Raw genomic sequence first — 14,541 nt, 5'->3', positions numbered from 1 at the left:
TTATTAACTACGTGCATAGGTGATATACTAAACATAATAGATACCCTTAAAAAGATTCATAGAAAACACTGACCTTACCTAACCTTGTTAGTATCTTAAGATAAGCATCTTATTGCTTCGTAATTACAATTATTACTTAACCTGTACCTATTATAGGTTAGGTAATAATTGTAATTACGAAGCAATAAGATGCTTATCTTAACATACTAAGTAGGTTAGGTAAGGTCGGTGTTTTCTATGAATCTTTTTAAGGGTATCTATTATGTTAAGTATGTCACCTATGCACATATTTAATAAGTCAATATTGACTTATTAAATTTGCGAGAACGGGTTGCAACGCAAGTTTTCCCTGAAAAGATATTAACAAAATTAATAATTATTTATTTATTTGTTTATATAAATTACACACACACAAACTTTATTTATATATATATAATATATATATATATATATATATATATATATATTATATATATATATATATATATATATATATATATATATATATATATATAATGTCGTACCTAGTAGCCAGAACGCACTTCTCAGCCTACTATACAAGGCCCGATTTGCCTAATAAGCCAAGTTTTCATGAATTAATGTTTCTTCGACTACCTAACCTACCTAACCTAACCTAACTTTTTCGGCTACCTAACTGAACCTAACCTATAAAGATAGGTTAGGTCATATATCTACGTTAGTTTTAACTCCAATAAAAAAAGATTGACCTCATACATAATGAAATGGGTAGCTTTATTATTTCATAAGAAAAAAATTAGAGAAAATATATTAATTCATGAAAACTTGGCTTATTAGGCAAATTGGGCCTTGCATAGTAGGCTGAGAAGTGCGTTCTGGCTACTAGGTACGACATTTATATATATATATATATATATATATATATATATATATATATATATATATATAAGATATATATATATATATATATATATATATATATATATATATATATATATATATATATATTGTACCTAGTAGCCAGAACGACGTACTCGGACTGCTATGCAAGGCCCGATTTGCCTAATAAGCCAGGTTTCCCGAATTAATATATTTTCTCTAATTTTTTTCTTATGAAATGATAAAGCTACCCATTTCATTATGAGGTCAATTTTTTTTATTAGAGTTAAAATTAACATAAATATATGACCGAACCTAACCAACCCTACCTAACCTAGCCTAACCTATCTTTATAGGTTAGGTTAGGTAGCCAAAAAAGTTAGGTTAGGTAGTCGAAAAACAATTCATGAAAACTTGGCCTATTAGGCAAATCAGGCCATGCATAGTAGGCTGAGAAGTGCGTTCTGGCTACTAGGTACAACATACATACATAAATATATATATATACATGGCACAACTCTCCTAAACACGAGAGTTAAGTATACAACTTTAGAACACTTTCCCACCAGGAGACTCGAACCCTAGCCATCACAGAAGCCTTCCAGCAACTGGCATAACAGGTACGCCTTAACCCGCTCCACCACCGCTCAGACCCTTAAAAGAGATGGTAATTTCGGAGTATTTAAATACCCCAAAGATCAACACCTCCCAAGAGCACCAGAGCAAGTGAGGGGTCATTTATACGTTAATTTCATCAAGTCCCTGTTAATATGGGAAGACACAGTGTCTCTGCTTAAGGCACAACTCTCCTAAACACGAGAGTTAAGTATACAACTTTAGAACACTTTCCCACCAGGAGACTCGAACCCTAGCCAGCACAGAAGCCTTCCAGCAACTGGCATAACAGGTACGCCTTAACCCGCTCCACCACCGCTCAGACCCTTAAAAGAGATGGTAATTTCGGAGTATTTAAATACCTGATATTTATATATTAGAGCGGGTTAAGTATTGTGCGGGTGGGCTCTAGTATATATATACTAGAGCGGGTTAAGGCGTACCTGTTATGCCAGTTGCTGGAAGGCTTCTGCACCCCCAAATTAGACATACCTGAGCCACACTTGAAAAGTCTTCTCGAAGCATGTACAAAGGAAGCCCCTTTCATCAGTCCACAAGGAGACATGTATTTACAAATAGACGGAGTAGCAATGGGCTCCCCCTTAGGAGTTTTATTTGCTAATTTTTATATGGGAACCATCGAAGATAGGGTCTTCAGTAGCAGACAAAAACCAACTGTATACTGCCGTTATGTAGATGACATATTCGTAATAGTAAAAGACTCAGATGAACTAATTGACCTAAAAAGACACCTAGAGAGTCAGTACTCCGATTTACACATGAAAATAGTGAAAATAACAGTCTGCCATTCTTGGATGTACTAATAACAAAAACAGGAACCTCTTTAAGCACCAACGTATATACCAAGCCCACCAACATAGGATTATGCCTGAACGGTAGAAGTGAGTGCCCCCAAAGATACAAAGCCAGTGTTCTCAATGCTTATATTCGTCGAGCGCTTACCCACTGCTCTGAATGGAGCAACGTGAGTAGAGAGTTTGAAAGAGTAACTCAGGTATTGGTGAACAACGGATATAGCAACGCGGAAATAAACGCTGCTATAAGAAGACACTTGGACCGTTGGTATAATTCAGAACCTAGAACAGAAACCACAACACCCCCAATAAAATTATATTACAAATCAACCATGCACAGTGAACATATAAAAGAGGAAAGAATAATGAAAGAAATAATCCGTAAAGGAGTAAAAAGCACTACTCCTAACCAAAACATAAACCTGATAATATTCTACAAAACCAAGAAGACTTCCGAACTCCTTATCAAAAACAACCCGAAGCCGACGGAGAACCCTCTACAGCAGTCAAGCGTTGTATACATGTACACTTGCCCCCACGAAGGATGTAACCTTCAATGTAAGCACATAGGTATGACGTCGACCAAGCTGACGAGGCGTTTGACATGCCATCTTCAATCTGGTGCCCCTAGGAATCACATGAGACAAGCCCATGACATTACTCTAACAAGAGAAATGTTGAACAAGAATACTTGCATAATAGACAAAACCCAAGATTCAAGAAGATTACAAATTCTTGAGGCAATTCACATAAGAATAGAGCGACCTACCATGAACACCCAAATCACGGAACTATTTACTCTACCCACCATGAGAGTAAGGACAAGACAAGAACATATCGATGCCAACACAGAAGACAATGTCCAACATAACAGGCCAATTACACTGGATTAATCTTTGTGTTTAGATAGGAGATGCCTCGTATGGGCCAATAAGCCTTCTGCAGCCCCTATGTTTATCCCTTATGTATCCCCCCATGTTTTCACCTTCATTGTATTATCACCTGACCTAACGCGGGTATAAAATCAACTAGTATTGAAAGATCTGTTCACTTGAGAATGAACCATGGAGGTTCGAAACGTCGTGCAAATTATACAAATAAGTGTAATACACTCTATAGTAAATCACTTCTTTTCTTCACCTTAAAAGTACGAAAATGAGTTTTGGAGAAGTCCTATTTCAATTAAGCCCTGATGCTAAGAAAATAGTTAGAGGGATAGAAGCCCTAAACCAGAAAATAATAAATACAGAATATACGGTCATATTCAATGAAACATGTTTGAAAGAAAACCTGCTGCCAGTATACACCAATATATATATAAATATATATATATATATACAGTGTGTCCTCACTTGAACGAACTATATGGGGCGAAGCCGATTCGTTCCAGTGCGGAATTCGTTCCATCCGTCCGGCCCCAACAACCTTCTTATTTTTTTTTTTATTAAACATATGCCAGGACACATTAGTTTGTTTCTTTGTTGTGTGGTGCTTCATTATAATATCTTTCATGCTCTTTTGGTGTCAATAATAATCTGAGATGCGAGAATCACCATCCCCCACCCCACTCACACCATCCTCCACACCACCCACACCATCCTCCACACCACCCACACCATCCTCCCCACCACCCTCACCATCCTCCACACCACCCACACCATCCTCCACACCACCCACACCATCCTCCACACCATCCTCCACACCACCCACACCACCCATACCATCCCCCACACCACCCACACCATCCCCACACCATCCTCCACACCACCCACACCATCCCCCACACCACCCACACCATCCCCCACACCACCCACACCATCCCCCACACCACCCATACCATCCCCCACACCACCCACACCATCCCCCACACCACCCACACCATCCCCCACACCACCCACACCATCCCCCACACCACCCACACCATCCCCCACACCATCCCCCACACCACCCACACCATCCTCCACACCACCCACACCATCCTCCACACCACCCACACCATCCTCCACACCACCCACACCATCCCCCACACCACCCACACCACCCACACCATCCCCCACACCACCCTCCACACCACCCACACCATCCCCCACACCACCCACACCATCCCCCACACCACCCTCCACACCACCCACACCATCCCCCACACCACCCACACCATCCTCCCCCACACCACCCACACCATCCTCCACACCACCCACACCATCCCCCACACCACCCACACCATCCCCCACACCACCCACACCATCCCCCACACCACCCACACCATCCCCCACACCACCCACACCATCCCCCACACCACCCTCCACACCACCCACACCATCCCCCACACCACCCACACCATCCTCCCCCACACCACCCACACCATCCCCCACACCACTAACACCATTCGCCCCCACCACCCACACTCCCCACACCACCACCCACACACCCCACACCATCCCCCACACACCCCACACCACCCACATCATCCCCCACACCATCCACACCATCCCCACACCACCACCCACACCACCCACATCATCCACACCATCCCCCACACCACCCACACCATCCCCCACACCACCCACACCATCCCCCACACCCCACACCCTCCCCAACACCACTAACACCATTCGCCCCCACCACCCACACTCCCCACACCACCACCCACACACCCCACACCATCACCCACATCATCCCCCACACACCCCACACCACCCACATCATCCCCCCACACCCAACCACACCACCCACACCAACCCACCCACACCCAAACCACACCACCCAAACCATACCACACCACCCACACCGTGTATTGAAGCAGCAGGCTTGGAAGCGTCTCAACTCGCCCGACAAAAAAAAATGATGGGTTGACAGGTCTCCTCTCACACCTCCAGGACCCCCCCCACCCCCACCCCCCAGGTACCCGGCCATACACACCACAATGCCAAGTCAGCTATTGTTTTCTTCAGGAAACAATAAAACGTGTTAATGATTAATAATGTATATTAATACACGAAAATTAACATATTTTGGCATAAATATTTTACAGCTAAGATTGAGATTTATAATAGAGTATGAATGAGAGGTTTGGCAGCCATGCGTGGTCACCACCCTTCTCTCTCCACTTCCACCTCCCCTGACAACACCTTCCACCACTGACCCCACCTGCCTCTTTCCACCACCTGCCTCCCCTGACACCGCCTGCCTCCCCTGACACCGCCTGCCTCCCCTGACACCGCCTGCCTCCCCTGACCCCATGTGCCTCCCCTGACCCCACCTGCCTCTTTCCACCACCTGCCTCCCCTGACACCGCCTGCCTCCCCTGACCCCACCTGCCTCCCCTGACCCCATGTGCCTCCCCTGACACCACCTGCCTCCCCTGACCCCACCTGCCTCCCCTGACCCCACCTGCCTACCCTGACCCCACCTGCCTACCCTGACCCCACCTGCCTACCCTGACCCCACCTGCCTCCCCTGACCCCACCTGCCTCCCCTGACCCCACCTGCCTCCCCTGACCCCACCTGCCTCCCTTGACCCCACCTGCCTCCCCTGACCAACCTGCCTCCCCTGACCCCACCTGCCTCCCCTGACCCCGCCTGCCTCCCCTGACCCCGCCTGCCTCCCCTGACACCGCCTGCCTCCCCTGACACCGCCTGCCTCCCCTGACCCCACCTGCCTCCCCTGACACCACCTGCCTCTTTCCACCACCTGCCTCCCCTGACACCGCCTGCCTCTTTCCACCACCTGCCTCCCCTGACACCGCCTGCCTCCCCTGACCCCACCTGCCTCCCTTGACCCCACCTGCCTCCCCTGACACCACCTGCCTCCCCTGACACCACCTGCCTCCCCTGACACCACCTGCCTCCCCTGACACGCCTGCCTCCCCTGACACCGCCTGCCTCCCCTGACACCGCCTGCCTCCCCTGACACCACCACAAATGATGCCAGCCACCTCACCAAGGCTTAACGTTCACACGACCTGTGCTTGTTTTATTGGCCTCCTCAAAATTTATTCTAAATAGGTATTAGTACAGTACGCAGGCTGTTGGAGGGAGGGAGGGATCCAGGAAACAACCCCCCCCCCCCACCCACCCACCCCACCCCCCCCCCAATGGCTCAGGGAGCGACCGGCCGGCCACACAATGCCAGCTGTTATCTACACCCCAATTGTATTAAAAATTCTGTGAAAAGGAAATGTGTTCAAACTGTTTAAAATATGTACTGTATATATTACAATTTTCACCATTATTATTGCTCCAATATGACATTTTTCTAATAAAAAGGCTATTTTCAGTGTAGATAATGCGATAATTATCATTAAATTGACTCTTGGCATCTGACGACGAGAGGAGAGTGAGTGGTCTCTGTGGTCAGGTGGAGGAAGGAGGGTGGGGGCGGGGGAGCACGTGTTGCCTCCTGACAACAACTCTCTCACCAATGCCCCCCTGACACCATTTTATCACCATTTTTATCACCATTTCTCCCTAGAAACAATGGGTAGGGATAATAAAACACAACATAACTGTTTACACTCTGGCGAATCATAGTTGATGACAGCCAGCTCTGACGCTCGGCCTCGGTGACCGCTTGGACGAACATTCCTCACTTAATCGAACATTTGTATGTTCCACTGAACATTTGGTACCGAATTCAATTTGTTCGGCTCTTCCGGGAATTCGATAGAGCGGGGTTCGTTAGTCTGAGGAAGCACTGTATATATATATATATATATATATATGTCGTACCTAGTAGCCAGAATGCACTTGTCAGCCTACTATGCAAGGCTCGATTTGCCCAATAAGCCAAGTTTTCATGAATTAATTGTTTTTCGACGACCTAACCTACCTAACCTAACCTAACCTAACCTTTTCGGCTACCTAACCTAACCTAACCTATAAAGATAGGTTAGGTTAGGTTAGGTAGGGTTGGTTAGGTTCGGTCATATATCTACGTTAATTTTAACTACAATAAAAAATAATTGACCTCATACATAATGAAATGGGTAGCTTTATCTTTTCATAAGAAAACAATTAGAGAAAATATATTAATTCAGGAAAACTTGGCTTATTAGGCAAATTTGGCCTTGCATAGTAGGCTGACAAGTGCGTTCTGGCTACTAGGTACGACATATATATATATATATATATATATATATATATATATATATATATATATATATATATATATATATATATATATATATATATATATATATTGGTAGCAGTCTTTCCTGTAGACATATATTATTAAATATGACCGAAAAAGTAAGATTAATAATTCTAACACGAATTTTCTCAATCTTTCGTACATTTCTTTTCACTGTTAGTGGTAATTCAAAAATCAATTCTCCAAAATTCATTTTGGAGAATTGATATTTATATTTATATTTAAATATAGTCATTATTATTATATTTATTATTATATTATTTATTATTATATATATATTATTATATTATTATAAATATAGTCATATTTAATAATATATATATATATATATATATATATATATATATATATATATATTAGTATATTTTGGTAGCAGTCTTTCCTGTAGACATATATTATTAAATATGACCAAAAATGTAAGATTAATAATTCTAATTTAATTGACAGAGGATTATACGAATCAGAATAATATTATTGCTAATCAAGCTAATATAACTTTGAATCAGGCTTTTTCACCCACAGGGTTATTGATCGATGGAACTGACTACCCGCCAACGCCATAACTGCCAAGATGTGCTGAATTTCAAAATATACCTGGAAAAAAATCAAGCAAAATGGGAGGGGGGGATAGGAGAACCTTCAACAAGCTGCCAGCTTCCCGTTTTTATAGAGGTGTAGCGAGTAGATTATCCCAATAATATACTCGCTCCAAATATAGTGTTAATGTTCCTGTCAACCTTTGGAGATGAATGAGGTGAGGCGTTGCCCGGGCAACACGGTGAGATGCCCGAGCAATATAAGCAGCGGTGTAGCGAACATTAACTAGTCTACTTTCAAGTGTGGTCTAGAGCAGACACTTGCGAGATACTGTACCAACGCTCAGTGCGCTCAACTCACACCAACGTATCACCTGTGTACTTCTGTATATTCGACCAAATATATATATAGTATCTTAGTGTCTGTGTTTATTTGTCACCAAACTTTACGTAACAATAGAACCGTTACATTGGTGACCCAGTGAGTGAAAAGAACACCTAGTCACAAACTAGATCTTCGTCATGGATTTATCTACCAGGTTTCCAGCATACAACGCAGATGAGCCAGAATTTTGGTTCATGCAGATGGAGGCTATTTTCGACCTTCACGAAGTTTCGACGATACCCAGCCACGATGGACTACAACATGGACTCTCATTGGACCTCTAGTGCTACTGTTTGCTGTGATGGAATACTGCCATTACCCTCGCCACAGCTATGATTTTCATCGTGTCCATCTCTGCATTTTCATCTACTACGGCTTGCTGCTCCACGATCGTTACTCACTTATCTGACAGCCTCATCAATGATTACATCATGTTGGATCTACAGCTTGTCCTGCCGACTCTCCGTCGCTGCCAGGGCACTGCTCGTCCTACGCCCACGACAGCTGCTCTGACATCAGATTCGTCTACACGTTCACTGCATTTTGATACATGTACTCGGCCGACTCAAGCCCTTTGCGCAGTACAGGACTTACAGCTTGCGTTTCCGACACTTCGTCGCCTTCAGGACAATTCAGCTCTAGATGTGATTACCTCGTTGTCCTAACTACGTGCTTACATTACCTCCTAATGTCCTGGTGCCCGAGCCCATCCGCCCCGGATCTAAATGCTCCACCAGCGACCTAAAGACGCAACAATTATGCACATTCTTCTCTCCTGCTACACCGAGCTTGTCCACACACTGCCTACATCTTTTGGTACCAGACTACAATTTCCACAGTCAACAATGTAGTACTCGGCGTGTACAGTCCTAATCAACCCAAGACGCTACAGCTTCGACACAGAGCAGACAGCGGACTACGACCGCATCGAGCCGCCACGCTTTCGCTCCCCGAGTTTAGACACTCACAAATCTCAATCGAGCCGCCACGCTCTCCCACATAGAGCTCCACGACTCTGGCCTCACTCAGCTCTCTGCTCTGCTCCAGGCTTCGTCTCAACGTTTGCGACACTGCTAAATCCAGAGACACATCCGCCGACTACGCAGTTCACTTTTCGACCACAGTTACCAGCAGCACCGCCACCTACGACAACGGACGATCCTGTACGACCTCTCACCCTACAACCCCAGTTACCAGCCGCACCACAACCTGATCCTGCGACGACGGACGATCCTGTGCGACCTCCCACCCTACGACCCCAGTTAGATGACATCAGCGAAGAGGAGGAAGTTAACTTTGATGGTTATGTAACGCGAGCAGGGCGTACAATTCGCCGACCAGCTAAGTTCCTTGATCAAGTATTTTTCCTTTCATCCCCTGGGAGGAAGCTGCCAGCTTCTCGATTTTATCGAGGCCACTAGGGTTAGTGGCCCTAAGGTAAATCGGGTAAAATAATATTCCAAGACAATTACAGCATAACTGATAAAGTTAGGCTAGAGTAATATAAATTTCCGGTAAATTTAGAGTGATGTAAATTTCTAGAGTAATATAAATTTAAATTTGATATTAACTTGACTGACAATTATAAATGCCAATCTGCCTTCAATAAACTCTTAGGTGAAATATTTATAATCAAGAGTATTATTCATAAATATGCCTAAACAAAAAATATAAAATAGACATCAGTTTGCATATGAATCTGATGAGAAAATTCCTTGATTAACCTACATTTCCCTATCAATCAAATGGTCTCATCTTAAGTACGTCTCAGACTGTCTTCTTCACCAGCACCAATGCTAAATAATATTACAACAATAATGTCCATAACTTAGCTACAGAGTATATTACATTTTAAATAAATTTTTACAGAGAACAAAAACAGAAAGCACATTATTATTTACATAAATATGAAGAAAAACATTTAAAGCTTTGATTTATCTTTGCTAAACTAAAGAGCTATTTCTATACTTATAAGCAATTTTGAATTTTCCTATAATGACAGCTTCTCTAGTTCTTGCTTGGTCATCTAACTTTCATAAAAGAACAATATAATAAAATATCTTGATCTTTACCTTTCATGGTGAAGTGTATTTCTCAAACAAAATAGAATTACCTTTGAAGAACATCCAACTGACATTGTGATAGCAAACTGTCAGATTAAAGTTAAGTTACTATACCTGTATGTGCCTCATTATCCTTCAACATTCTCTTAATTACCTTCCACACTCTAAGTGTTTGGCCTATTATCTGCATGTATCATTTTGTGCCTCTTCATATTACCAAGACGACTGAATCTCTTCCCACACTCTGGACACTCGTGTGGTTTGTCACCTGAATGCACTAACATGTGAGTCTTCATATGGTGGGAGTGTGGGAATCTCTTCCCACACTCTGGACACTCATGAGGTTTGACACCTGAATGTACTAACATGTGAGTCTTCATACTTCCACCTTGACTGAATCTCTTCCCACACTCTGGACATTCATGAGGTTTGTCACCTGAATGCACTAACATGTGCCTTATTATATTTCCACGTAATCTAAATTTTTTGCCACACTCGGCACATTGAAAAGGTCTCTCATCCGAATGCACCATCCTGTGAGTCTTCATATGTCCACGCTCACTGAATCTCTTCCCACACTCTGGACACTCATGAGGATTGACACCTGAATGTACTAACATGTGAGTCTTCATACTTCCACCTTGACTGAATCTCTTCCCACACTCTGGACATTCATGAGGTTTGTCACCTGAATGCACTACCATGTGCTGTATTATAGTTCTACGTTCTCTAAATTTTTTGCCACACTCGGCACATTGAAAAGGTCTCTCATCCGCATGCACCATCATGTGCCTCTTCATACTTCCAAGTTGACTGAATCTCTTCCCACACTCTGGACATTCATGAGGTTTGTCACCTGAATGCACTAACATGTGCCTTATTATATTTCCACGTAATCTAAATTTTTTGCCACACTCGGCACATTGAAAAGGTCTCTCATCCGAATGCACCATCCTGTGAGTCTTCATATTTCCACGCTCACTGAATCTCTTCCCACACCCTGGACACTTATGAGGTTTGACACCTGAATGTACTAACATGTGAGTCTTCATACTTCCACCTTGACTGAATCTCTTCCCACACTCTGGACATTCATGAGGTTTGTCACCTGAATGCACTACCATGTGCTGTATTATAGTTCTACGTTCTCTAAATTTTTTGCCACACTCGGCACATTGAAAAGGTCTCTCATCCGCATGCACCATCATGTGCCTCTTCATACTTCCAAGTTGACTGAATCTCTTCCCACACTCTGGACATTCATGAGGTTTGTCACCTGAATGCACTAACAAGTGGCTTATTATACTTCCACGTACTCTAAATTTTTTGCCACACTCGGCACATTGAAAAGGTCTCTCATCTACATGCACCATCATGTGACGCTTCATATTTCCACGCTCACTGAATCTCTTCCCACACTCTGGACACTCGTGAGGTTTGTCACCTGAATGCACTAACATGTGACGCTCCACATGTGAAGGACGGGTGAATACCTTCGGACACTGTGGACACAAATGAGGTTTATCACCTGAATGCACTAACATGTGAGTCTTCACATGTAAAGGACGGGTGAATACCTTCGGACACTGTGGACACTGGTGAGTCTTCATCTTCTTTATGACAGGTGCAGTTTGTGTGAAGGTTTTCTCCCCCGGATGTTGGGAGAAGCGTCAAGGCTTGAGTGTTGTTTCTTAGAGTTCGACTTGATGTGAGCACTTGGCGGTCAATGGTGGTGCTTCTTCTTTATGATAGGTACAGTTTGTGTCAAGGTTTTCCCTTAATGCTCGTGCTGGACATCACCGGCTGGCGCGCTGCTAAGATGGCGGCGGTTGTTTACCCTCTCATCACCTGAGCGTTCCAATGTTTTTGTCTGGTTCCACATATCATTTTTCCTACTTATTTTTGTTTATAACTGGTCATTTACAATTAACACTTGTATTTATATTCATGTTTTTCAATCAAAGAATGTACTTGAAATGGTTTCTTTAAACATAAAGCCACACGATTATACTTTTTGAAGGAAATAGCTTTCCCATACTGGATGCACTACATGCGCAGATTGACCAACAGGAGTTTCATATTCACTTTTATTTATTTATTTTATATATATATATATATATATATATATATATATATATATATATATATATATATGTGTATATATATATATATATGTGTATATATATATATATATATATATATATATATATATATATATATATATATATATATATATATATATATATATATATATATGTTGTACCTAGTAGCCAGAACGTCGTAATACAATACAATACAATACAATACAATTTTATTTAGGTAAGGTACATACATACAATAAATATTTACAAGGATTGTTTGACTTATAGGTAGAGCTAGTACATACTCGGCCAACTATGCAAGGCCCGATTTGCCTAATAAGCCAAGTTTACCTGAATTAATATATTTTCTCTAATTTTTTTCTTATGAAATAATAAAGCTACCCATTTCATTATGTATGAGGTCAATTTTTTTTAATTGGAGTTAAAATTAATGTAGATATATGACCGAACTTAACCAACCCTAGTGTTACGACCCTGGGTTCTCCAGTGGAAACCAGAGGTCAAAATTGAGCTATTAAACTTTCTGGTAGTACAGTTGAGTGCATCACGAGCGGCAATTGTTTGTATCTTCCCTGCCAGACTTAAGACTATTCTAGTTTCTCAAAGAGCATTTAAAGACTGAGCTGGGGGGATGATTATTAAATAATAACATAGGCACCAACTTTGCTTACTAATACTTTCTAATCATTTGTAAAGTAACAATACGTTGCATAGGGGAAGACCTTTTAATGTGCTTAGCTGCACGATCAATTAGGCTCCTTCCGGCACCACGACATGCGGGAGGCCTAGCTGGTCGCTAGGAGCATTCTTCTCTGGCTGGCATTCGTGGGGACGAGACCTACTCTGTGGCTGCACCCCTACTCTCCTCCCTTCTCCTCTTACTTATTTCCCTTACCTTAAGTTCCTGTACCATTAAGTTAAGTACTGTATGGTGTTTAAGTGTGCCTACTCTGGTAGTAACGATTGGTGAGACCTGGGGGTAGTATTTGCCAGTGTTTGGGTACCCCTAAGTGTTGTGTTTTGTATTAGGGTACCACGTGGTGTCTCTACCCTAAGCTGCATCCAGCTTCAGTGCTTATCCAGTAGTACTTTACCCTAGCTTGTTCTTAGTGTAAACCTTGTATCCTGCCTAAGTGGACCAAGGCTTTTTAACGTAAGGTAGTGTGGTAAAGTTATTATTATTATTGTTATTGGTGTGAGTGTATATGGGGGGTTGTTAAGGGGTAAATAAATAAGTACATGAATTATAGGAGTATCCCTTCTTCCTGTGTGGGAGTGCATTGATCAACCCTTAGACTGACATATATGGTCTAGTAGCAAGGTATTATTACTGTGGATAATTTATTTTGGGGGCCGGGCCTTTTAGCTCTCCCATATTTGATACTCTGTCTTCTAACTACCCTTACCCCTTAATAATACCAGTGCCCCATAGCAAGCCCACCACACACACATTATTTATAACAGGGTGCCTAAGTTATCCATCAATGGATAACTAGGCACCCCGCAGGGAGATGTCCTCTGTCCTACCTTATTTAATATCTTAATAAATACGCTCTTGTTGATCGTGTTACTGAAATTAACTGTCAAATTGGTATAAAAATGCTTAGGCTAACTCATCCTAACCCTTGCACAGAAGCCCTCCAGAATTTCTTTATTGAAGGTCAGCATTGTTTCAAATGGATTACTAAAACTGGAACTGAACTCAAAATGTATCAGCTTTATAATTTGTACCAAGAGAAACCAGAATGCGGAATGACCTTCCCAACCATGTTAAAGACTGTATCTCTCTCAACCAGTTTAAGATAAAAACGAAGCTATACCTAATAAATTCCCTGTAACCTACCTTACCCCTCTATTGTCAACCAATGTTTTTTTTTTTTAAATGACGCTGTTTGTCGACTGAATTGTATTTGTGCTGCTTTTTCAGCCATGTTCTCCTCTTTTTATCTCTTTTTTTTTATTTGTTCTCAACTCATTTTATTCTTTATGCTCAATTAGTATTAAGCTTTAGTCATTTA

The 14,541-nt window shown here is 42.4% G+C and overlaps 1 protein-coding gene across 1 annotated transcript; it reads right to left on the bottom strand.

Moving 5' to 3' along the window:
* Positions 1-223: 223 nt before the first annotated feature.
* On the bottom strand, positions 224-12,254 carry LOC138352809 (zinc finger protein 665-like). The gene is made up of 2 exons (XM_069305390.1): positions 10,576-12,254; positions 224-349 (listed from the first exon to the last, which is right to left on the bottom strand). Exon 1 carries the CDS (start codon positions 12,029-12,031, stop codon positions 10,586-10,588), a length of 1,446 nt encoding a protein of 481 aa, XP_069161491.1. The 5' UTR covers positions 12,032-12,254; the 3' UTR covers positions 224-349; positions 10,576-10,585.
* Between the last annotated feature and the right edge of the window lie 2,287 nt (positions 12,255-14,541).

The sequence above is a fragment of the Procambarus clarkii genome, chromosome 55, assembly GCF_040958095.1.
Source record: "Procambarus clarkii isolate CNS0578487 chromosome 55, FALCON_Pclarkii_2.0, whole genome shotgun sequence".
NCBI lineage: Eukaryota > Metazoa > Arthropoda > Malacostraca > Decapoda > Cambaridae > Procambarus > Procambarus clarkii.
Note: the sequence above shows the minus strand (reverse complement) of the source record. Positions and strands in the feature narration are given on the sequence as shown.

Excerpts from the sequence above, each read along its gene's own strand:
- LOC138352809 (XM_069305390.1), bottom strand. The coding sequence starts at position 12,031 with ATGAAGACTCACCAGTGTCCACAGTGTCCGAAGGTATTCACCCGTCCT.